The sequence below is a fragment of the Zalophus californianus genome, chromosome 8 (assembly GCF_009762305.2).
Source record: "Zalophus californianus isolate mZalCal1 chromosome 8, mZalCal1.pri.v2, whole genome shotgun sequence".
Lineage (NCBI taxonomy): Eukaryota > Metazoa > Chordata > Mammalia > Carnivora > Otariidae > Zalophus > Zalophus californianus.
In genome coordinates, this window is record NC_045602.1 from 139,457,970 (window position 1) to 139,478,841 (window position 20,872).

At 65.4% G+C, this 20,872-nt stretch overlaps 1 protein-coding gene across 3 annotated transcripts; it reads left to right on the forward strand.

The window, feature by feature from the left end:
• The first annotated feature begins 1,536 nt into the window (after positions 1-1,536).
• Positions 1,537-20,796, forward strand: COL9A3 (collagen type IX alpha 3 chain). Of its 3 annotated transcripts, none has more exons than XM_035728988.1 (32): positions 1,537-1,649; positions 2,225-2,293; positions 3,483-3,518; positions 4,285-4,356; positions 4,904-4,957; positions 5,645-5,680; positions 5,932-5,955; positions 6,185-6,238; positions 6,618-6,671; positions 7,039-7,080; positions 8,124-8,180; positions 8,543-8,596; positions 9,198-9,251; positions 9,554-9,607; positions 9,855-9,908; positions 10,376-10,429; positions 11,049-11,102; positions 11,769-11,822; positions 11,914-11,967; positions 12,092-12,136; positions 12,236-12,289; positions 12,379-12,432; positions 12,912-12,965; positions 13,072-13,143; positions 15,622-15,657; positions 16,106-16,150; positions 16,797-16,829; positions 16,956-17,102; positions 17,242-17,296; positions 17,727-17,909; positions 19,012-19,089; positions 19,999-20,208. In XM_035728988.1, exons 1-32 carry the CDS (start codon positions 1,581-1,583, stop codon positions 20,187-20,189), a joined length of 2,046 nt encoding a protein of 681 aa, XP_035584881.1. In that variant the 5' UTR covers positions 1,537-1,580; the 3' UTR covers positions 20,190-20,208. The 3 variants fall into 3 exon arrangements, with proteins under 3 accessions (XP_035584881.1, XP_035584880.1, XP_035584882.1); XM_035728987.1 differs by having other exon boundaries at positions 1,544-1,664; positions 19,999-20,796; XM_035728989.1 differs by lacking the exon at positions 5,932-5,955 and having other exon boundaries at positions 1,544-1,664.
• The last annotated feature ends 76 nt before the right edge of the window (positions 20,797-20,872 follow it).

The following is a 20,872-nucleotide window of genomic DNA, read 5'->3' on the forward strand; positions in this document are numbered from 1 at the left end:
GTGGGGTGGGCCAGGTGGGGTGCTGGGGCCAGGCAGGAAGGACTGGGGGGGATTGGTGGGGAAGAAGTCTTGCTCCCCAGGCTGTGGGCTTGTGGGTGGGGTGGAATGGCTGGCCTGTCTGAGGATGTCCTAGGATGACTTGAACTCTGCGGAAGGGCAAGAGCTTTTGAGCTTTTCTTGGCCTGCCTTGATGGAATTCACACACACCCTCCCATCTGAGGGGGTGAGCAGCCAGCCTACCCCAATGGTGGGCGAGGTTCTCGACTGAGTCAGTTGCTTCTCCACTCTATCCCTTTCGTTTTCCACGTGCTGGCCCCATGTAAGCCCATGCACCTCGCAAACCCTGAGTTCCCACCCACAGAAATGAAACTCATATACTATACAGACAGGTCCAAAGGTGGTAAGTTTTCTCAATTGTTCAGTGAGTTACAGATTGAACTCTGTATTGCACTCTTTCCCCGCCTCTCACTGTTGCACTTAAAATAGTGAAAGGCAGGCAGGCAGGAAGAAAGAAAGAAGAAAGAAAAAGAAAGAAAGAAAAAGAAAGAAGGAAAGAAAAAAAAAGAAAAGAAGTGAAGTTCATACAGCATACTGTAAATCAAAGCAGCATTTCCCAGGGAATTCTAAACATTCCGAAACTTGGCTGTGGGTGGGGCTGAGATCCTGAAATATCAGTGGGCCTGTAGGTGACCTGGACTTGTGAGAGTCCCCTAGGGTGGCCATGGAGGCCCCTGGCCCCAGGTGCTGCCCCTCACCCTGCTGTTCCGAACGCCTTCCCAGGGTGAAACAGAGTTTGCCTAAATCCAGCAGCCCTGAGCTGCCCAAGGCTTGTGAGAAACAGGAACAGCCAGCACCAGCCTTGGGGTCTGTGTCCGTCACCAGCTTTGCTCAGGCCCCGTGGTCATGGTGCTGCTACCTTCCTCAGCCAGCGCCACCGATTGGCTCTCTCTCGGGGAGGGGAGAGCCGAATAAGAGACTGGCCTTTGCCAGCGAGGGATGACATGGATGGGCCGCTCAGGATAAAGTTTGGGGCAAGGACCCTGGGAATAGGAGGTGTCCCCAGCCTCAGAGGCCTGCTCCTAGACTTTTGCCTGTGGCCAGATGGGGTAGTCGGAGCCAGCGCTGTGGGGGGCCGGTCTGGGGCCTTCCTGAGCCTTGGGCAGCCTGAATCCCACTCAGGACCCTGGGGAGGTCACCCTGTCTCTAGGGCTGAGGCTGCCCCTTCTCCAAAGAAGCCTTCAGTGTGGAATTGTTCCCTCTCTCCATACCCTGGTTGAGGAGCAAGCGGAGAAAAAGCGTCTTTCTTATTCGCTCAAAGGTGTATGTGTGTAACTCATCAGTCTGGGGATAATTTTAACTCAGAGGCTGGCCAAAAAACTGCCACTGGGTTTCTTTCTTTGCCCGGGCCGGCTCGGCGGGGAGGCGCGGGGCGGTGCGGAAGCCCCAGGTGGGCCCTGCTGAATGGGGGGCTTGTGCCCGGCCGGCGGGGCGGGAACTGGCGTCCAGCCCGCCGCCCGCCCCGCCCGCCGCTCAGAGCCCAGGCGGCCGCCGCTGGTGCCGCTCAGAGCGCGAGTGCAGCCATGGCCGGAGCCCCCACACTGCTGCTCCTGCTCGGGCAGCTCCTGGCCGTGACCCTGAGCACGGCACAGGTGAGCGAGGCGCAGGTGAGCGCGGGGCTGGAGCGGCGCGCTGGGCTCGCACCGGGGATCGGCGGCCGGGGTGGGAGTCTGGGGCTCTGAGGGGGGGACGTCGAGCCGCGCGGCCCGGGGACCACCCTCCCCCCAGCCACCCTGGGCCAGCGAGTGAGCCTGAACTCGAGGACGCTGGGAGAGCCGCGCAGCCCTCGAGCCCATGGCCGGCCGAGACGCATCGTGGATGAGCCCAGGACGGTGCCCTGTCCTTGCCTGGCTGGGTCGGCTGCTGCCAGTGCCACCACCCCCACCAGAGAGGCACAATGCCGCCTTTGTTCCCTGAGGCTCCCGTGGGGCCGTGGCCCAGCCCCTCCCGGCCCGAGGATGGAGGCAGCAGATACTGCCGGCCCCAGGCTCTGGGGGGGTCTCTGAGGCAGGCTTGGTTTGGGGGGGCCGCTGGAGCCAGGCCCCAGCTCTGTTCCCGACCCAGAGAGGGGACACTCTGTTGGGCTGACCTGAGGCTGCCCAGGGGGACCTGCCCCACGGGTGAGGGCGGGACAGCACAGCTGCATAATGACATTTCTCCATTTCAGAAAGTGGGACCCCAAGGCCCCCCTGGCCCCCAAGGGCCCCCTGGGAAGCCGGGCAAGGATGGCATTGATGTAAGTTGGGGTGTTCGGTGGGGTTCTAGTCCGGCCCCAATTTCCCTGAGCCCCAGACCTGATGGAGACAAAACCAATGCCCACCTCCCAGGGCTGGCAAAGGGGTACGGGTCCTGCTCAGTTCACCCCACCGGGATTGTGCCCCCAGAGCAGGGGGAGGGGGCGCTGCACAGTAGTCTTTGGACTAGAACTGTGGGCACTGAGGTGTGTGCCTCTGGGTCCCCAGAGGGTCCACGGCGGTGGAGGTGCAGGGCCTGGCTCCCTGGGTGGGTCTCGTTGGAGGCTGCTTGGGGCTGGAGCCAGCTTCGGAGGGGGCCTGGGGGCTGGCTCTGCCCCAGAGGTGGCGTCCTCCATGGGTGTCCCAGGTCACGTGTGGCCCAATCCTGCAGCTTGCCTCCCCCGGGACTGTCTGGGGTGAACCCCCAATCCAGCCACCTCCATGAAAGGTAGGGGCCTGCTCCAGGCCTCTCCTTACCCATAATGTACCACAGGAGCCCCACCTTGACTAGCCCTGAGCCTCTGAGTCCCCCAGGCCCTGGATGGCCCCAAGTCTCCTACCCACCCCAACCCTGGCCGGCCCGGACCCACGGGGTGCTCAGCGACAGGGTGGAGGCAGAGAGGGGCAGGACAGCCCAAGGCTGGCCCCTATGCCCCTCCCACCAGGGCTGGGCCCCTGGCCCCCCAGGACTCCCGGGCTGACAGGAGTCAAGTTGAATTGTTCCTTCTGGGGAGGCCTCCCCTTAAAAACCTGGCCTGCAAGCCTCAGTCAAAGGGTGTCAGGTCTAGTGGCCACGGGGGGTGGGGGGCTGGGGTGCCTCCTTGGGCCTCTGCGAGTCTGGGAGACTCCCGCCCTGAATCAGGTGGGAGCAGGAGGCCTCTCCGTGCCCACAGCCCGCCTTCTGAAGCTTCTTGGGCTGGTGGGGGGGGGGGGGGGCTGTGGGACACGTTCCTTTCGCTTCGGGAGGTGGTGCGCCCGCTGCCCTCAAAGGGTATGTGGGCCCTGTAGGGGCTGAGCCCCAGCTGTCCGACTCCCCCGCCCCGCCCCACTCCCGCCTCTGCGCCTAGCCACACAGGGGAGGTGCCCCCTAAATGTGGGTGGGGTGGGGGTGTTCTTGCATCGTCTCCTGGGGCCTCCCAGGCCTGGGTTTTCAGGAGACGCTGCTCACATGTGGGTGTCTTCCCTCTGCAGGGAGAAGTTGGGCCTCCGGGTCTGCCCGGGTCCTCGGTGAGTGTCCCAGCTCCAGCGAGGGGAGGGGTGGACCTAGAACAGAGGGGTCATTGACACCCCTTTCCACTACACCAGGCCCTGGGTTGCCTGCCAGGCGGGAGGCCTCAGAGGCCTCAGAGCAAGGGCCTGGCTAGGAAGTGGTTGGAGGGGGTGTGTGTGGGATTCAGGGTATCTCTGGGTGGGGTCCGGCCTGGAAGCCGCCTTTGTGCCAGGCCCGCCAGGTGCCACAGTGAGCTTCCCCAGAGCCGTTCAGGCTTGGGAACGGAGGGTCCTGGGGGCACACAGGCAGTCCCACAGAGGGACCCACTGGCCCTTAGCTGGGGCGGCCAAAGCATCAGGTGAGCAAAGCATCCAGGTGAATGTCCTATAGGTGTGATTGGGTAAGGGGGGCAGCTGGAGAGGGCGGTGGCTGGGGCCCATGGCGGGGGGGGGGGCGGGGGGGCGGTCTGCAGGAGAGCAGGTAAGGGGGGCAGCTGGAGAGGGCGGTGGCTGGGGCCCATGGCGGGGGGCGGGGGGCCGGTCTGCAGGAGAGCAGGTAAGGGGGGCAGCTGGAGAGGGCGGTGGCTGGGGCCCATGGCGGGGGGCGGGGGGCCGGTCTGCAGGAGAGCAGGCAGGGCCGGGCCTCTGGTGGACAGGAGCCGATCTCTAGTTGCTGGGCGGTGCCCCAGCTGGAAAGCCCTTCTCTTATTGGTGAAGGCCAAGGCTCTGGGCCGGACCTGCTCTCAGGCCTCTGCCCGCTCCCCACCCCGCCCCCTTCCTCCAGGGACCAAAAGGGGCCCCAGGGAAGCCAGGGAAACCGGGAGAGGCTGGGCTGCCAGGACTGCCTGGAGCGGACGTGAGTGTGCCTGCCCCTCCCCCCTCCCGAGAGCCCCCTCTTCTGGGCCCCTCTGCCCCGCTCTGAGCCTGGACCTGGAGGGGTTTGAGCCCTGGAGTCGAGTTTAGTTGCTGTTCCCCAGCTGTGCGTGCTCTGTCCCCAGAGTGTCCGAATGTCCCCCGGCAGGCTCTGCTGGCCTTGAGCCCAAAGCCTGTAGCGCCCGGCCACGGCTGGCCAGGGCAGAGCCGGCCCACAGCAGAGGTGAAAACGCTGCTGGCTCGTCTTCCCTGGACCAGACGCCCCTTATCCAGGCCGCTCTGAGCCCCAGGCTGGCCCCAGGACCACTCTCAGAGCAGGGATCTGAGATGTGAGCTCCCTGGCCTGCTGGACCCCCCAGCTCCTCACGCCCCCAGAGCCTCGGGCCCTGCAGGTGGACGGCGGGCGGGCTGGAGCCAGGGGGGCCACATGCAAGGCCCTCCTCAGCCTCTGGACCCATTTTAGTTAGGGAAGTGCCCTCAGTGGGGCCTCCCGTGTGGCCCCTCGAGCCCTCCTCTGCCTCTCTCCCCAGGGCCTGACAGGGCAGGACGGACCACCCGGCCCCAAGGGCGCCCCTGGAGAGCGGGTCAGTGCTGCCCCGCACGCGAGGGTTCGTCTCGGGGGGTCCCCGGCTGGCGGGCCGGGCTGAGCGCGCTCTGTCCACAGACTGGCTGTGCTGTTGGGCCCGTGTCTGTGGGGAGGCACAGGGCTGCAGAAAGGCAGGTGGGCACAGGGTGGCCCGTCCCACACTGGCCTCTGGTCATGGTTGTCCTCGCGTTCAGTCGGGTTGGGGGATGACCAGCCTTCTGTGCTGCCTCCTTCTGGGAAGAGGGGAGGGAGGGGCAGCTGCAGGCTTTCTGTAGGGAGCCCCTGGAGGAGCCCCCTCCAGTGCCAGGACCATGTCTTCTGGACACAAGGCCGCAGGAGGCCCTGGCTGCCTGGGGTCCCGGGCTCCCTCAGTCACCAGAGCCAAGCGTGGCGGCCCTTCTGTGGGGCTCAGGGAGGCCTGGTGCTGGGCCTTCCCGCCGGCCTGGCCTGCCTGCTCCGTGAGGCTTTCTGCATCCACTTCCAACAGAGTCTGGATCTTCCTCAGCACGGCTGTTGGCAGAAGACCTGTCCTGGGCCACTGGGGCATCCGGGGTCCCCCCTGGGCCTCAGTCTTCTGTAAAACGGAGATGCCCCCCCCAAGAGTGGGGGAGGGGAACAGGTTTGCTCTCAGAGGCCTGGGAGCCTGGGCCCAGCCCGCTCCTGACACCCTGGTTTCCTTCTGCAGGGAAGTCTGGGACCCCCAGGGCCTCCCGGGCTGGGGGTAAGTACCGTGTCCTCCTGCAGCGGGACCGACCAGGGTGGGGAGGCCCTCCGGGAACCTGTCCAGCCCCCTTGCCTGCCAGGCTGGCTCCTGGGCCATGCCCTCTCTCCCCCAGGGAGGGTCTCCTGCACCCGGCGCTCACCCCCTGAGGTGCTCCCGCCCTGCGCCCCACCTGTCTTGGGGAAGGGGTGGGGTGGCAGGCAAACCTATCCCGTCCCTGGCAAGTTCTGACCCAGTGCTTGGCATTGCAGGGCAAAGGCCTCCCCGGACCCCCCGTGAGTACTGACCACCCTCACGGCCCCCGTCCCAGCATACCCACCACACTCAGAGCCAAGCTGGCCGCCAGGTCCCAAACCGGGGCTGGGGTGGGCCTCCTCAGGGGCAGCCACCTGACCGGCTGCCCGGGGTTGCTGTCCCTTCAGAGAGGGCAGACCAGCACTGCGTGGGGTCCTCAGAGCTCTGTGGGTACAGACCCCGTGTCTCACTCCCTTACCCCCCCCCCAGGGAGAGGCAGGAGAGAGCGGTGTCCCAGGTGGAATGGGCCTCCGGGGCCCCCCGGTGAGTGGCTGCCCCTGACCCTCCCCCACTGCTCAGAGCAGGGCCCTGGCCGTCAGGACACCCCCAATCCAACCACCAAGGGCTCTGCCCCTCTTTTCTCCTTCCCTCCGCCTCCTCCCCCTCCCCCCATCTATCCCTCCCCCCTTTCCTTTCTTGGTGGCCTTGACAGACGCCCTGATTGACCCTCAGGGACAAGGACAGACTAGGCCTCGGGAGGCACCGTGGACACCAGCCCAAGTCCAGGGCAGGGGGAGGCAGGCAGAGTGGGGTATCCCCATAAGGGCACAGGGGAGGGAGGCTTCTCTCTGGAAGTAGCTGGTCACCTCTCCTTAGGTGGAGGCTGGTCCTGCTCCACCTAACGTTGTAATCTGCCCCCCAGGGACCCTCTGGACTACCAGGCCTCCCCGGCCCTCCGGGACCTCCTGGACCCCCGGTAAGTATGGGACAGGGGGCGCCAGAGCTGCTCTGGGGGAAGTGCCGGGCATGGTGGGCTTGACTTTCCCGTCCCCCAGGGCCCCCTGCCCCGAACCCACGCCCATGTGCACTCCCGTCCGCTTCCCAGACGTGCGCGGAGCCCAGGGCCACGGTGGCGGCGGCTGGGTCAGCTGACATGGGGGGGGGGGACAGGGCTCGGACCGGTGGCCACTCTGCCCCAAAGGCAGCGGTCTCCGTCCTCGTTGGTGCCCAGCACGGGCCACTGCAGGGGAGGCAGGGCCTGAGCCCTCTGGCAGGCCTGTAGGGGCGGGTGGCAGGGAGGGAGGGGAAGGGCAGCGTCAAAGTCAGCTGTCTTCGTGTTCCAGGGTCACCCAGGGGTCCTCCCTGAAGGCGCCACCGACCTCCAGGTAGGTGCTCGCAGCCATTTGTGAAGGGGGCTGGTGTGCCCCACCCACTGCCTCCGGGACCCATGTGGAGAGGGGCCCGTCCCCACCCGCAGGAGGGCAGGGATGGGGGCCCGTGCCGGTGGCACCGGCTCTGGACACAGCCACCCTGCGCCCTGGCCGCGTGCAGCAGTGCCGATCTGAGCGGAGCGCGATGGAGCTGTCAGCTGGCCAGCCCCTCCGTGGTGCGGCCACATTCTGAGTGCCCAGCCACACGTGGCCAGTGTCTGCTACTCTGGGTGGTGCAGGCATGGTGTCTCGGCCACATAGAAGGCTCTGGACTAGTGTCTCTTCGTCCTTGAGCTTTGTCACTCCTGGAAAGAGACAAGCAACGTCTGGGTGGCCCCGGGGCTTTCTCCGCGGTGTGCAGCTGGTCCCGGAAGGGTCAGCCTCTAGCTGGCATGCAGAGGTCTTGCACTCCTGCAGGAGGCCAGCCCCACTGGACCCGTTGGTGTCCCAGAGGGAGGGTTTAGGGATCTTGCAGGATCAGGAGAAGGGCTGGGCCCCGGGCGTCGGGCCAGGCAGGAGCGGCGAGGGTGGAGACGGATGGCCCTGGCTCTGTGCCAGATTAGCTGTGGAATGATCCAGAAAACCCAGTGCGGTCCCTTGGGTTTCACCGTGCCCCTGGGCGTGGAGCATCCCGTCTGCGCCTGCAGGACACCCGTCCTAAAGCACATCTGTGCCCTGAAGAGAAGCCTGGCCTGAAATTGGCTGCAGGCCCCCCTGGGAAGCCAGCAGCCACTGTTGCTAAACGTCCGCTGAGAAAGGGGAGCCGGCTCTGAGCAGGAGGCCGTGAGAGGCCAGGCAGCCGAGGGCTGGCTCCGGGCAACGCCTCCTTGCACCCCACAGCTGCACCGAATGAGGCCCTGTCTGGGGTCCCAGGAGGCCGTGGTGTGGCCCGAGGCCCCCTTCGCTTGGTGGAAGGGCCCATCTCAGGGCCCCTGGGTGCCGAACCCTGCCAGGTCCCGGGCTGTCCGGAGGGCTCTGACCACTCTGTCTTCCAACAGTGCCCGGCCATCTGCCCACCAGGCCCTCCCGGTCCCCCAGGAATGCCAGGGTTCAAGGTGAGCAGTGGCCACAGGGTGGCTGAGCCCCCTCCACGCCCCGCAGGAGGAGGCAGCCTGGTCCAACGTGGGCCTTGAGATCTAGAGGGGAGTTGGGGGCACATGAGGGTCCAGAAGGTCTGCCCTAGTTGTTGCAGGAAGAAAGGAGGGCTGGCTTCCGGCCCAGCCTGGAGGCCCCGCTCTGGCCCCATCCCCCGTTCCACAGTGGTAACCGCCGGGCACTGGTGTGGCCACCAGGCCTGGGAGGCCCTGCCCAGTCTTGACCAGGCCTCAGTTTCCCCACCTGGGCTGGTGGCCGTGCAGGCCTCTATTCAGGGCTGCTGGGGATGGGCTGTGACTCATGGCTCACCTCTGGCTTTCAGGGGCCCACCGGCTACAAAGGGGAGCAAGGAGAGGTCGGCAAGGGCGGCGAGAAGGTGAACACGGACTCTGGGGGGGTGTTGGCAGGAGGGACGGGTGCTTGGCTCTGGGGGGACAGCTGGGGCCCCACAGGTGGGGGGTGGGGGGGTGAGGGAGTACTGGCTGCGTCTGGGACACACTGTGCACTCGACCTCTGAGGGGCCTGGCTGGGCAGAGCCGGGTGATCTGGGGCAGGGTCTCTGGACAGACCCCCTCCTGCCTGGTCTCGTGTGAAGTTCCCTGAGCTCAGGCGGGCCCCCCTGGTGGCCGGAGAAGTGTCTCTGGGAGGCCCCCGCCACCCTCCCACCCCTGTGGCCACTGCCCGTGGAGGATATGTTTGTCCGTACGCACGGGCTTCAGGTAAGGCTGGGTACGTCTCTAGCCGGTGAGGTCGCAACAGGGCTGACAGAAGGACCCACGCCAGCCAGGCAGAGGCTTCTGGGAAAGGCTGGGGGTCTCTCTCTCTCTAGAGGAGGCCAGTACCCCTCAGCCTCAGAGGCTCGGTATGAACAGGGCAATGGCCCCTGCTGCATGGGCTCGGGTGGGGGACCAGTGGGCGCGGAGAGGTGCTGCAAGAGCTTGGGCTGACCCAGCTCACCCCCTTGACCTCCATTGCAGGGTGATCCTGGCCCCCCGGGGCCTGCTGGCATCCCAGGCACTGTGGGGCTGCAGGTGAGGAGGGGGAGGGGCTGGACGGGGCACGGAGGTGGGATCGGAGCCCCTCGGACTGCATGGGGCTGCAGGGGATGGTCTAGCAGGTGCCTGCCACGGCGTACTGGGCCAGGGTCCTGCCTCTGCCAGGCTGCAAGTCCCAGGGCCTGTGGCCCCCTCCCCCTCCAGGGCCTGGCCTAAGGTCAGGTGCTCCTAGGGAAGACTGTGGGGCCCTCAGTGGCTCCCAGGGGGCATGTCGTCCCGGGTGGGGGGGGAGGCAGGCTGCCGGCCCAGGCCCGGCCTTTCCAGCTTTCTCCTCACAGGGGCCTCGGGGCCTTCGAGGCCTGCCAGGGCCGGCTGGACCCCCAGGGGACAGGGTAAGTCTGCCAGCCCCACATCAGCGCAGGCCGTTGTGGGAGGCCACCTCCAGATGGGGAGGGCTGCTGGGGAGCCAGAGAGGAGACCCTGGGAAATGGGGGAGGAGGGAGGGCTTGGGACCACTGGGTGGCCAGTGGGGAGGAGCCTGCTGGGGGGTGTTTGGTTGGGGCTGCTGGAGGCAGGTTCTCTCTGGATGGAGCCAGGTCCCCTGAGGGATGCTGGCCAGACACCCCCTTTCCTTCACAGGGTCCCGTTGGATTCCGAGGGCCGCCAGGGATCCCAGGAGCCCCCGGGAGAGTGGTATGTGTACATCTGGGGGTGGAGGGCAGGCCTGTGCAGGCCTAGGCTCTCTGTCCCCTTTCCTCCTCCGCACTCAGGGGCCTCCCCCCGTCCCACTGGGCTGCGCTGTGCTGGCCCTTCCCGGGGCTGAGTCCCCTCAAGGGCACGTACACCCTGGGCACGCCTGAGCAGGTGGCCGTGGGCACACTTGGGGGGGGACACACCTGGAGGGGTGGGTTGAGTTTACCAGAAGACCCTGTTTTTGGTGGGAGATTGGTATTCTTCTCTCTGGACATGCGTGAGGTACGGTCAGCACCCCTGGCCTCTGTGACCCTCAGCAGCATCAGCCCCGCTGCCTCTGAGCACTTCGCGCGCCAAGCCTGGCCAGTCTCACGTCAGTCCAGCTCTCCCACCTTCTCGAGTTGTTAACTTTCTGTACCGTCTCCCACCCCCCACCCCCCACCCCCCACCCCCCACTGTCATTTCAGGGTGACAGAGGCGAGAGGGGCCCAGAGGGTTTCCGCGGCCCCAAGGGTGACCTTGTAAGTAAGAGAACCTTGCTTCTCTGGGTCCTTCCTCCAAAGAACCTGATCGGGGTGGGGGGGACACCCAGTTGGCACGTGCCAGGGGTGGGGGCCTGCCCTTTCCTGGGGGGGGTATGTCACTGGACAGCAGCTGCGCCTGGCCGGCGGGGTTCCTGGGCAGGTCTCCTGGGGGCTCTAACGAGCTCGTGTCTGGCGGCAGCTGACACACATCCAGCTGAGACGCTCTGGGCCGTGCCAGACCTCGGGCCAGGGTTGTCCCGCTATGAAATGGAATAACAGAGAAAATGTCTCTTGGGTTGGGTGGGTGAACATAAGCTGAGAGATGATCAAGCAACTGGGGTGACTGTCCCTAAGCTGTCATTTGCCTGTGGTCACCTTCAAACCGGCCTCTTTGTGCCCTGGACCGAGCCCAGCGGCCACAGGATGCTAAGCTAGGTCCCAGCTTGACAAGCCTTTCCCCTGGTGTTGGGATGGGCCAACGAAGCTGTCCCCCAGCCCTGGGCACATACCCGGAGTCCAGCGTCCCCGGCCCAAGCGTGCCTGGGAACGAGGGGCATCGTCCACGAGGAGCATCCCTCAAGGTCCCCCCAGATGCAGTGGTTTGTGTGTCTTTCAGGGCAGATCTGGTCCCAAAGGAGTCCCTGGGGTGGCGGGGCCGGGCGGAGAGCAGGTGAGTACCCACGGCTGCCCACGCGCTGGGCGAGCAGGCCGTTGCTGCCCTGATGGCTTCCGTCACCTGCAGCTGCCCCCCCGACCCCGGAGAATCCTTCTCCTTCAACTGCGGGGTGTCCCCGGCCGGCGTGGGGCCCCCCGTCGGCCCCCCGGAATCTGCACGGGGCCGCGCATGCCACACACAGGTGGAGGGTCTTAAGTGCCTCTGCCTTCTGGGGGCGTGGAGCCAGGAGGGCTCTGAGGCTCCTGGGGCACTGTGCCCCCTCATCCCACGCTCAGCCCGCACCTGCGCTCCCTCCCGGTCCCCTCCTGACCCGCCCTCGAGCACGGGGGGACCCTGTGGGCCCCTCTGGCCTCCTCCCCTGGGGAAGCAGGACGAAGGGAGGGACCTGAGGGAGGCCGTGTGCACTCCTGCTGGCTCCCCAGCCTTTTCCCTCACCTGTGACACAGGCCACGGGGCAGCATCCTTGCGGGCGGGTGGGGGACAGCACGTGGCCTGACAGGCCCTTCACAGCCGGGCACCAGTGACCTCGGCTGCAGAGTCTGAGGCCAGCCCGGGTCACCGTGTGGCCGCTGCGCTGTGTGACCACAGATACGGCCCGGGGCCCGGGGAGGAAGGGCTAAGGAGGGGCCCGCCGGGCCTCACGCCGCCCCCTGTCCCCAGGGTACTCCAGGCAAGGACGGCCGGGATGGCGTGCCGGGCCTGGACGGCGAGAAGGTTGGTGTTGGGCCGGCGGCCTACAGGGCAGGGAGGTCTGTGGGGGTTCGGCCTGCCGGGCCTCAGCAGCCTGTCCCCCGATCCTCCGCAGGGAGAGTCTGGTCGTAACGGCGCCTTAGGAGAGAAGGGTCCCAACGGGCTGCCGGTGAGGGCACGGGGCTTCCTTCGGTGCCCCTGGGGTCCCCGAGTGGGGGCTTGTGCAGGGGGAGGTGCCCCCTTGGGGGGTGCTCTGCCGCGGGCTCGGCAGCCCTGACCTCTGACTTGCGCAGGGCCTCCCGGGACGAGCAGGGTCCAAGGGCGAGAAGGGAGAACTGGTATGTGGCTTCTTGGTCCTGTGGGGGGCGGGCAGGGGCAGCGCCCGGGCCTGGACGGAGGGGCCGTGTGGGCACTCAGGGCTCTCCCGTCCTGTGCAGGGCCGAGCTGGAGAGCTGGGGGAGGCCGGCCCCTCAGGAGAGCCTGGCACCCCAGTAAGTGTGCCCACCTTCCCCGCCCCCCGCCCCCCGCCCCCATGTCCGCGGACCCCGCTGACACCCACACTCCCCTTCTCCTCGTGCAGGGAGACGTCGGTGTGCCTGGGGAGCGTGGTGAGGCTGGCCACAGGGGCTCGGCGGTGAGTGAGGGGGTGCCGTGTGGCCCAGGGGGTGGGCCCGGAGGCCTTGCCATGTGACCGGGTCTCTGCAGGCTGGGGAGGCGTTTGGGACGCATCCGTGGGCTGACCCCGCAAAAGCCGAGAGATGGTGAGGGCCAGGCCCAGCCGTTCTGTGCGTGAGACCTCTGTGCCCAGGGCCTGAGTCACCACGCCTGGCCGAGGACAGCGGCCCGGCCTCGGGCTCCACGAGGGGCAGTGGGAGCTGCCCACGCCTTAAGGACACCAGCCCTGGGGACCCCAGCAGCCCCAGCTGTGCGTGCCTGGCTCCCAAGACTGATGCGTGGGATCTGAGGGCGAGCCTGAGCTCTACAACCCCCCAGCTGCCCCCGACCAGGCCCCCCCACCTCTGTTGGGCCCGACGGCTGGGGACTGGCTCCTGGGTTTGCCGAGCGTCCCCCGGGCAAGCAGAGCGGGACTCACTCCCTCCTCCTCTCTTGCAGGGGGCTCTGGGCCCGCAAGGCCCTCCTGGAGGCCCTGGAGTCCGAGGCTTCCAGGTGGGTGAGGTTTAGGTCCAGGGAGCCGAGGGGGGCCTGCCGGGCGGGGGGCGGGGTCTCCCTGGGCTCCCGCCTGGGTGCCGACCGGCTGGGTCCTTGTCTGTAGGGCCAGAAGGGCAGCACGGGCGACCCTGGCCTGCCGGGCCCCCAGGGCCTCCGTGGTGGCACTGGTGACCTGGTGAGTGGCTGTCTCGGCCCGCCCCCTCCCCCTTCCCCCTCCCCCGCCCCCTCCCCCGCCCTCCCCCGTCCCCGTCTCCCCTCCTCTCCCTCCCCTCCCCTTCCCCCTCCCCTCCTCCCCCTTCCCCTCTTCCCTCCTCCCCCTCCCCTTCCCTCCTCCCCCTCCCCCTTCCCCTCCTCCCCCCTCCCCTTCCCCCCTCCCCCCTCCTCCCCTTCCCCCCTCCCCCCTCCTCCCCTTCCCCCCTCCCCCCTCCTCCCCCTTCCCCTCCTCCCCCCTCCTCCCCTTCCCCTCCTCCCCCTTCCCCTCCTCCCCTTCCCCCCTCCCCTCCTCCCCTCCTCCCCTTCCCCCTCCCCTCCTCTCCCTCCCCCTCCCCTCCCCTCCTCCCCCTCCTCCTCCTCCCCTCCTCCCTTTCCCCTCCTCTCCCCTTCCCCTTCCTCCCCTTCCCTCCTCCCCTTCCCCCTCCCCTTCCCTCCTCCCCCTCCCCTCCCCTCCTCCCCCTCCCCCCCTCCTCCCCCTCCTCCCCTCCTCCCCTCCTCCCTTTCCCCTCCTCCCCCCTTCCCCTCCTCCCCTTCCCCCCTCCCCTCCTCCCCTTCCCCCTCCCCTCCTCCCCCTTCCCCTCCTCCCCTTCCCCCTCCCCTTCCCCCTCCTCCCCCTCCTCCCCCCTCCTCCCCTTCCCCCCTCCCCCCTCCTCCCCTTCCCCCCTCCCCCCTCCTCCCCTTCCCCCCTCCCCCCTCCTCCCCTTCCCCCCCTCCCCCCTTCCCCCTCCTCCCCCTCCTCCCCCCTCCTCCCCTTCCCCCCTCCTCCCCTTCCCCCCTCCCCCCTCCTCCCCTTCCCCCCTCCCCCCTCCTCCCCTTCCCCCCTCCCCCCTCCCCCCTCCCCCCCCTCCCCCCTCCCCCCCTCCCCCCTCCTCCCCTCTCCCCCTTCCCCTCCCCCTCCTCTCCTCCCCCCTCCTTCCCCTCCTCTCCTCCCCCCTCCTCCCCCTCCTCTCCTCCCCACTCCTCCCCCCTCTCCTCCCCCCTCCTCCCCCCTCCCCCTTCTCCCCTCCCCCTCTCCCCCTTCCCCTCCTCCCCTCTCCCCCTTCCCCTCCTCCCCTCTCCCCCTTCCCCTCCTCCCCTCTCCCCCTTCCCCTCTCCCCCTTCCCCTCCTCCCCTCTCCCCCTTCCCCTCCTCCCCTCTCCCCCCTTCCCCTCCTCCCCTCCTCCCCCCCTCCCCCCTTCCCCTCTCCTCTCCCCCTTCCCCTCCTCCCCTCTCCCCCTTCCCTCCCCCTTCCCCTCCCCCCTTCCCCCCTCCCCTCCCCCTTCCCCCTCCCCCTCACCCCTTCCCTCCCCCTTCCCCTCACCCCTTCCCCCCTCCCCTCCCCTCCCCCTTCCCCCTCCTCCTCCTCCCCTCCGCCTCCTCCCCTCCTCCCTTCCCCTCCGCCTCCTCCCCTCCTCCCTTCCCCTCCGCCTCCTCTCCCCCTCCTCCTCCCCCTCCCTCCCCCTCCTCCTCCCCTCCCCTCCCCTCCCCTCCTACTCTCCCCAGCCCCCACAGGGTAGACACACACTGCCAGCCATCCCAGTCAGGTGCTCCAGGCTCCGGGTGGGGGGTGTGGAGCCGAGGGGAGGGCCCCCAGCGTCATCTGTTGGGCTTTAGCCGAGGACTGCTTAACACACTAAATAAGTGTGAAAAGCACGGCTCTAAGCGCTACTGTCACTGCTTCTACCTTTCCTGGTGGTCTTGTGACAGTTGGTAGGTAGTCTCGTGGTGGAGTCCCTGTCGTCCAGGGACCGTCGGGCAGCACGGAGCCCTGCTCAGATGCCTGCTCGGGGCCCCACGACAGCCGCCGCGCTTGCTGCCAGACTTCACCGCGGATGGGGAGGCCCAGGAGCCGGCCCAGACGTCCCGTCATCCCGGGGCGGGGGGAGCGGGTGGTGGGGGTGCACGGAAACCCCTGGCCTGTGGCAGGAAATCTCAGGCGCGGGGAGACTTGGCCAGGCTGCTGGGGGCTGTGCCCGCCCGCTACTTCCTGAATTCCCCCTCCTCATCTCCAGGGCGGCCACACCTCTGCCCCTTGGGCAAGTTCTCACTCCTGCTATTTGAGCAAATGGACTATTTTTATTTCCATGTTTTCCGGGTGATCCTGCAGTTCCCAGACATGTCCCTAGTCTCACAATCGGCCAGGAAGGTGGTGAATAGTTTTGAGCTCTTTGACTCAGCAGTTCCCCGCGGGAAATGACCCGCGCGCAGCCCGTGGTATTGGGAGCGATACCAGATTTGAGGAGGCCTGTGAAACAGTCCCGGCACCCTTGGTGGGATGCTCCAGAGACCCTAAGACGACAGTTCTTTAGGAAGATTCGGGACGGGGCATGCACAGAACGCTGCGGCAGACCAGGAGCACGCCCGGGGAGGGCTGCTTCTCGTGGGCCCTGTGCTCTCGCAGCTTGGTGGGGGCTGCCTCGGACTCCCGGGTTCCCTCTAACACTCACCTTCTCTGTGCCAGGGCCCGGGAGGAGCCGCCGGCCCTAAGGGAGACCAGGTGAGTGGGCGCCCAGGGGTCTCAGGTCTGTTCTGTTTCTCTCCCTCCTTCATTTCCAGCTCTCCCTCAGGAACTCTGAGCGGGGAGGGGGGGGCACTCTGGACACCCGGCCCCACTTACAGGGAGGCTGTGTTCCCGCTGACCTGGGAATGGGGCCTTGTAACAGCGGAGTCTGGGCCCCAGGCCTGTTTGTAGAAGGTACATTGTCTCGGGAAAGGCTTGGGGGCTGGGCCCGTGACCTCCGGTGGCCCCAGGCCCTCTTTGTATTGGCCGAGGACCTAGAACGATCTACAGCCCCCCAAGATTCTGCTTGGCAAGAAAGCCTCAGTGCACCCTGCCAGTCCCTGCCAGGTCCCCACCCTGGGCCTGGGGCTCCGGACACCAGCGCTCGAGCTTTGAGAACAGCTGGAGGCAGGATCAGCTCTGACCTTGGGGCGTGTTGTTTCAGGGCGTGGCAGGCTCCGATGGCCTTCCTGGGGACAAAGGAGATCTGGTGAGTGGGATTAAGTCGGCCTCACTTTTATCAACAGCTGAGAATGAACGAGTCCCGTTCAGGGATGGGGGTTAGTCTGCAGACCCAGGGAGTGTGGGAAGCCCCAGGGAGGCCGAGGCTGCGGGCCGAGGGCCCCATGACTGTAGCCAAGATAATCTCAGGGCTGCGTGTGCGTGGGTTCTTTTGGCAAATTCCTGGACAACCTTGACCAGCGGGACCCCGGCCCCGTCCCTGTTAATCTGATGGGGGCGGCAGTACCTGCCGCCTGGGAGCCCCTCTGGCTGGGACCACGTCCCTGAGGACGCAGCTGAAGGGGGCTGTAGGCACGGGGATGTTCAGACATCCATTATTTATTAGAATGATGATGACGGAGACAAGGAATAAACACGTGTAACAAAACGTGAACAGTTACTGAAAACACTCTTTAGGAAAATAAGTCACAACAACATCCGTGCACAGAACACAGTCCCAGCGAGATGAAAACTGTACCCGGGAGAGCGAAAGGGGGTCGCCACTCCGTGTCCTGAAGCAGTCAGAGGGTGGTTTCTTGGCGGTTTCCCGCCCTCCCCAACTCCCCCTGCGCTAGCCTGGCTCTTCGGCAGTGAATGCCCACCCGACTAAGAGCCAAACAACTGCTCTCTCGCAGGGGCCCGGTGGTCCGGTTGGACCCAAAGGAGAGGTAAGTGGTCGTCAGCCGCCCCAACAACACAGTCCAAGGAGACGCCAGGCCGGCCTGTGGCGTGTGGGGGGCGGCAGCTGCTGGGCACTGCTCACCTCCGACCCACCTCGGCCTCTCTTCCTCTAGTCCGGCAGTCGAGGGGAGCTGGGCCCGAAGGGCATCCAGGGTCCCAATGGCACCGGCGGTGTCGAGGGCCTCCCGGGCCCTCCCGGCCCTGTGGGCTTCCCGGGGGTACAAGGCGTGCCTGGCATCACCGGGAAACCCGGAGTCCCGGTACGTCTTTCCCTTTGTTGAGGGCAGTGTTCGTTGGCATTGGTCACTTTCCCGAGACTGATGGCGGGGCGGGGGGGGGCGCCTCTAAGGGTGCCAGCCTGCCCCCAGTCTGCTGACGGACTCACGGGGTGAATTGCAGGGGCGAGAAGCCAGCGAGCAGCACATCAGGGAGCTGTGTGGAGGGATGCTCAGTGGTGAGTGCGCTCCACCCCTGCACACCTCGGGCCACCCACACCGCGGCCTCCTCCACCTCTTCCCCACCTGGGGCAGTGGGGGGGGGGGCTCCCTCCACCCAGGCTGTAACACAGGCAGGGGCACGGTGGGGGTTCTAGATGTCTGCGAAACCACCAGCAGGGACCGAGACCTGCGCCCTTCCAGCCTTTACCAACGAAGTGGCCATCTATCTCTTGGCCACTTTGATTCACAGGATTTGTAAGGAGTTCCCCCAAAATGAGCACCTCCTCTTGGGCCTGTGACTCCGTCCTTGGCACACAGGAGAAATGCAGCAGTACTTCCGTTCCATGCCCAGAAGTGCGTTAGGGGCGGCTTGATCTTTTCCGCCTCAAACAGAACACTTTTGCTAATCCTCCTCGAATAAATGCTTACATCTTTGTTTTCCAAAAGAACAAATCGCGCAGTTAGCTGCTCACCTGAGGAAGCCTTTAGCACCTGGATCCGCAGGTCGGCCTGGTCCAGCTGGGCCCCCAGGCCCCCCGGGACCGCCGGGCTCCATCGGCCACCCTGGTGCCCGAGGGCCCCCTGGATACCGTGGTCCTACCGGAGAGCTGGGAGACCCGGGGCCCAGAGGTGAGTCGGCTGCCCGCCGTCCCCTGCGCAGCTCCGTTAACACCTTTTTCATCTCCCCAGGTGCCGCAAATACCGTCAGAACAGCATTTGGGGGAGGAGGGGGAGAGAAAAATATGAGGGATAAACAAACAGGAGCCCGTTTACACGTAACAGCATATGCCTTCAGAAAAACTGACATTCGTAACATTTCTGTTGCAAAAGGCAGAAGTTAAACAGAACTCCCTTTGAAGCACTGGGAAGTAGAATTTCGAAACCAGATGACCTCATGGGTGCGCCCTGTCGCTGATGCTAGGTGCTGGCCCTGTCCAGGTCCCCGCTGAGCGGGAACCAGCCAGATACTCAGGCCCACGGATGGGCCACGGGGCTAACACAGCTGTGAACTCCCAGCCACCGAGCTTTTCCCAAACGGGCCCCGATGCCCACTTCCTGAGTTTGCAGTGTCCCCACCCGCACCCCACTGGCCGGCCTCCTGGCCCCAGTTCCAGATTGAAAGCTCAGGATTCCAGCCCGTGCCCATTTATTGATCAAATAATTTTGTTTCTGAAAAACAGCTTAAGAAAAATGTTTCTGAGGGAAACTTTGTGATTTGCTCTCTTCATCGATGAGGCACAGTTTGAGTACAAGTCCGGCTATTCCAGAATGAGCAGTGCCGCACTTATTTTTAAGAAACTTCAAGGCTGAACAATTTTAGCCCTGGAGACAGACATGTCTTCCCAGACGCGGTGTCGGTCCCAAGCTCATGGTCAGCTGGCTTCGCGTGGCCTTGGAGATGGCTGTGGGCTCTGAGCATCTCCGGCACCGGCACAAGGTGTGAGGGCTTGCTGTGTTCCACCAACAGACCAAGCGGGTTTCTTCAAGTAGGGATCTGAAGGCCTTTAAGCCTTTTGAAAATACAGTTCTCAACTAGCCTCCATCCCCTTCCCTGGTTCTGGCGCTCGTGTTACTTTTCTGAGAGCGTTTTGCTTCAGGAAAAGGCTCACCACACGGGCGCCCTGCCCGTCACAAGGCGGGTGACACGCTGGCGTGGGGGCTCATGCCATTGCGCCAGCGGTCCCTCCTCGAACCCCAGCCAGGTGCTCACGTGTCCGGTGCTTCCCCACAGGGGCTTCGGGAGACAGAGGAGACAAAGGCTCGGCAGGCGCAGGTCTGGACGGGCCGGACGGAGACCAGGGGCTGCAGGGTAGGTGCCCGTCACCAGCCGCTTTCCCAATGTGCTGTGGCTTGACCTGGGGCCGCGTTTGGGTGGTGAACATGTATCATGACGCCTTTCTCTTGGCAAAGTCCTCTCAGAGGGTCAGGAACGGTCAGGAACCGCCTGAATGACTTTGTACAAGTTTGAGTGAGAACAGATTCAGGAGGATCTATCCCCGTAGATTCAGTTAATTTCCAATCGGTGAAAGCAGTCTAGCATCTAGGTCAGTTCAGTTCAGCAGAATTCCCTAATTCCCTCTGAATTGGCCACATGTATCATGACTGTTTGGTGTCCAATACAAACGCTTTGTGGAGACAGAGGACCAGCCCCTGCCCCCTGCGGTCCATCCCTCACATGAGGGGCGAGTCACCTCGTGGTCTTCCATGCACCCCTGCACCACGGGCGGAGCAGAGGCCCTGCTCCAGTCCTCTCCGAGCGCCCAGAAACCCTCTCCTCTGCTGGCCCTCCAGGCTGCACCCACGCTCCCAGCCCCTCCTCAGCTGACCCACCCTGCCTCCCCCTGCTCAGGGGGCCCATCCCCCGAGGTGGGGTCCCCCCCCCGGGATCACATGCAGGCCATGCCCACAATCACCTCTGTCCCCGCTCACCAAGCAACTCCGCACCCCCCGATGCCACCCCGGCTCACAGGAGACGCTCTCGTCCCTCGGCTCCCATGAGCTCTGCTCGGGTCCGAGCCACTACGCTCGGGACAGGCCCCTGGCCTCCACGTCCTCCCCCCACCTTGTCCTCTGCCCTTGCTCCTCTCCCCCACATGGTCTCTCCTCCCCTCAGCCCTCCCAGAGTGCAGAACACGCCCCTACACAGAAGGGCTGGGGGTGGCAGGCTGAACAGATGTTCTAGTCTTACATCTAACTCACCTTCCCGCTCCGTCTCAAGGACCGCAAGGCGTGCCTGGCGTTAGCAAAGATGGCCGAGATGGGGCCCACGGTGAGCCCGGGCCTCCAGGCGATCCTGGCCTCCCCGGTGCTGTCGGTGCTCAGGGGACCCCCGGCATCTGTGACACCTCGGCCTGCCAAGGAGCCGTGATGGGAGGTGGCGGGGAAAAATCAGGTTCTAGAAGCTCCTAAAACACAACCGAAGGAAGTGAGAAGGTGGTGCCGCCGCCAGCAGGGAGCTCGGGAAGGACACGAGGAGTCAGCCGCGCTCCGTGGGGGAGGGCACAGCGTGGCATCTGCGACGGCCCTCGCGGCCCTCCTGGCCTGCCCCTTGTGTCCTCCACGGCAGTGACCGGCCACTTGGTCCCCGAGAGCGTCCTTCATCGACCTGTTGTCCAGTGTTGTCTCTGTGCGCATTTACAAGCGCCCGTCAGCGGTCACATCGCACCTCAGACACAGGCCCCGGGGGCGCCAACTAGACCCCACACCTGAGGGGGTACAGGGCACACGTATGCACAGCTGCATACAATCCCTCGGGGCCTAAAATAGCAACCTGTTTACACAGCACTCATGGAAGGAGTAAGAATCAGTAAGACGGCAGATGACCCCAGGCGACCCCAGTCTGATAAATAAAGGATTTCCTGTACGGTACCCCCTCCACACAATGGTCTAGTCTGATTTACCTGCTTCTTTTGTGTACAAACTTTTGACTGTCTCCGATTAACAGTATTTATTGAAGGTGACCCTGTATTGCGAGAAAGTCTACTGCTATTGCCTGTTGTGATAAATAAAGCCACTCACGTGAAAACCTCAGTTCCAAACACTACAGTTTATTACACAGAAAGTAATGACTCTCAATATGAAAATGAGGGCAT

Excerpts from the sequence above, each read along its gene's own strand:
- COL9A3 (XM_035728987.1), top strand. The coding sequence starts at position 1,581 with ATGGCCGGAGCCCCCACACTGCTGCTCCTGCTCGGGCAGCTCCTGGCC. Across the intron at positions 5,956-6,184 it reads AAGGCCTCCCCGGACCCCCC|GGAGAGGCAGGAGAGAGCGG; the intron begins GTGAGTACTGAC and ends CCCCCCCCCCAG. Across the intron at positions 17,910-19,011 it reads GGGAGACCCGGGGCCCAGAG|GGGCTTCGGGAGACAGAGGA; the intron begins GTGAGTCGGCTG and ends GCTTCCCCACAG.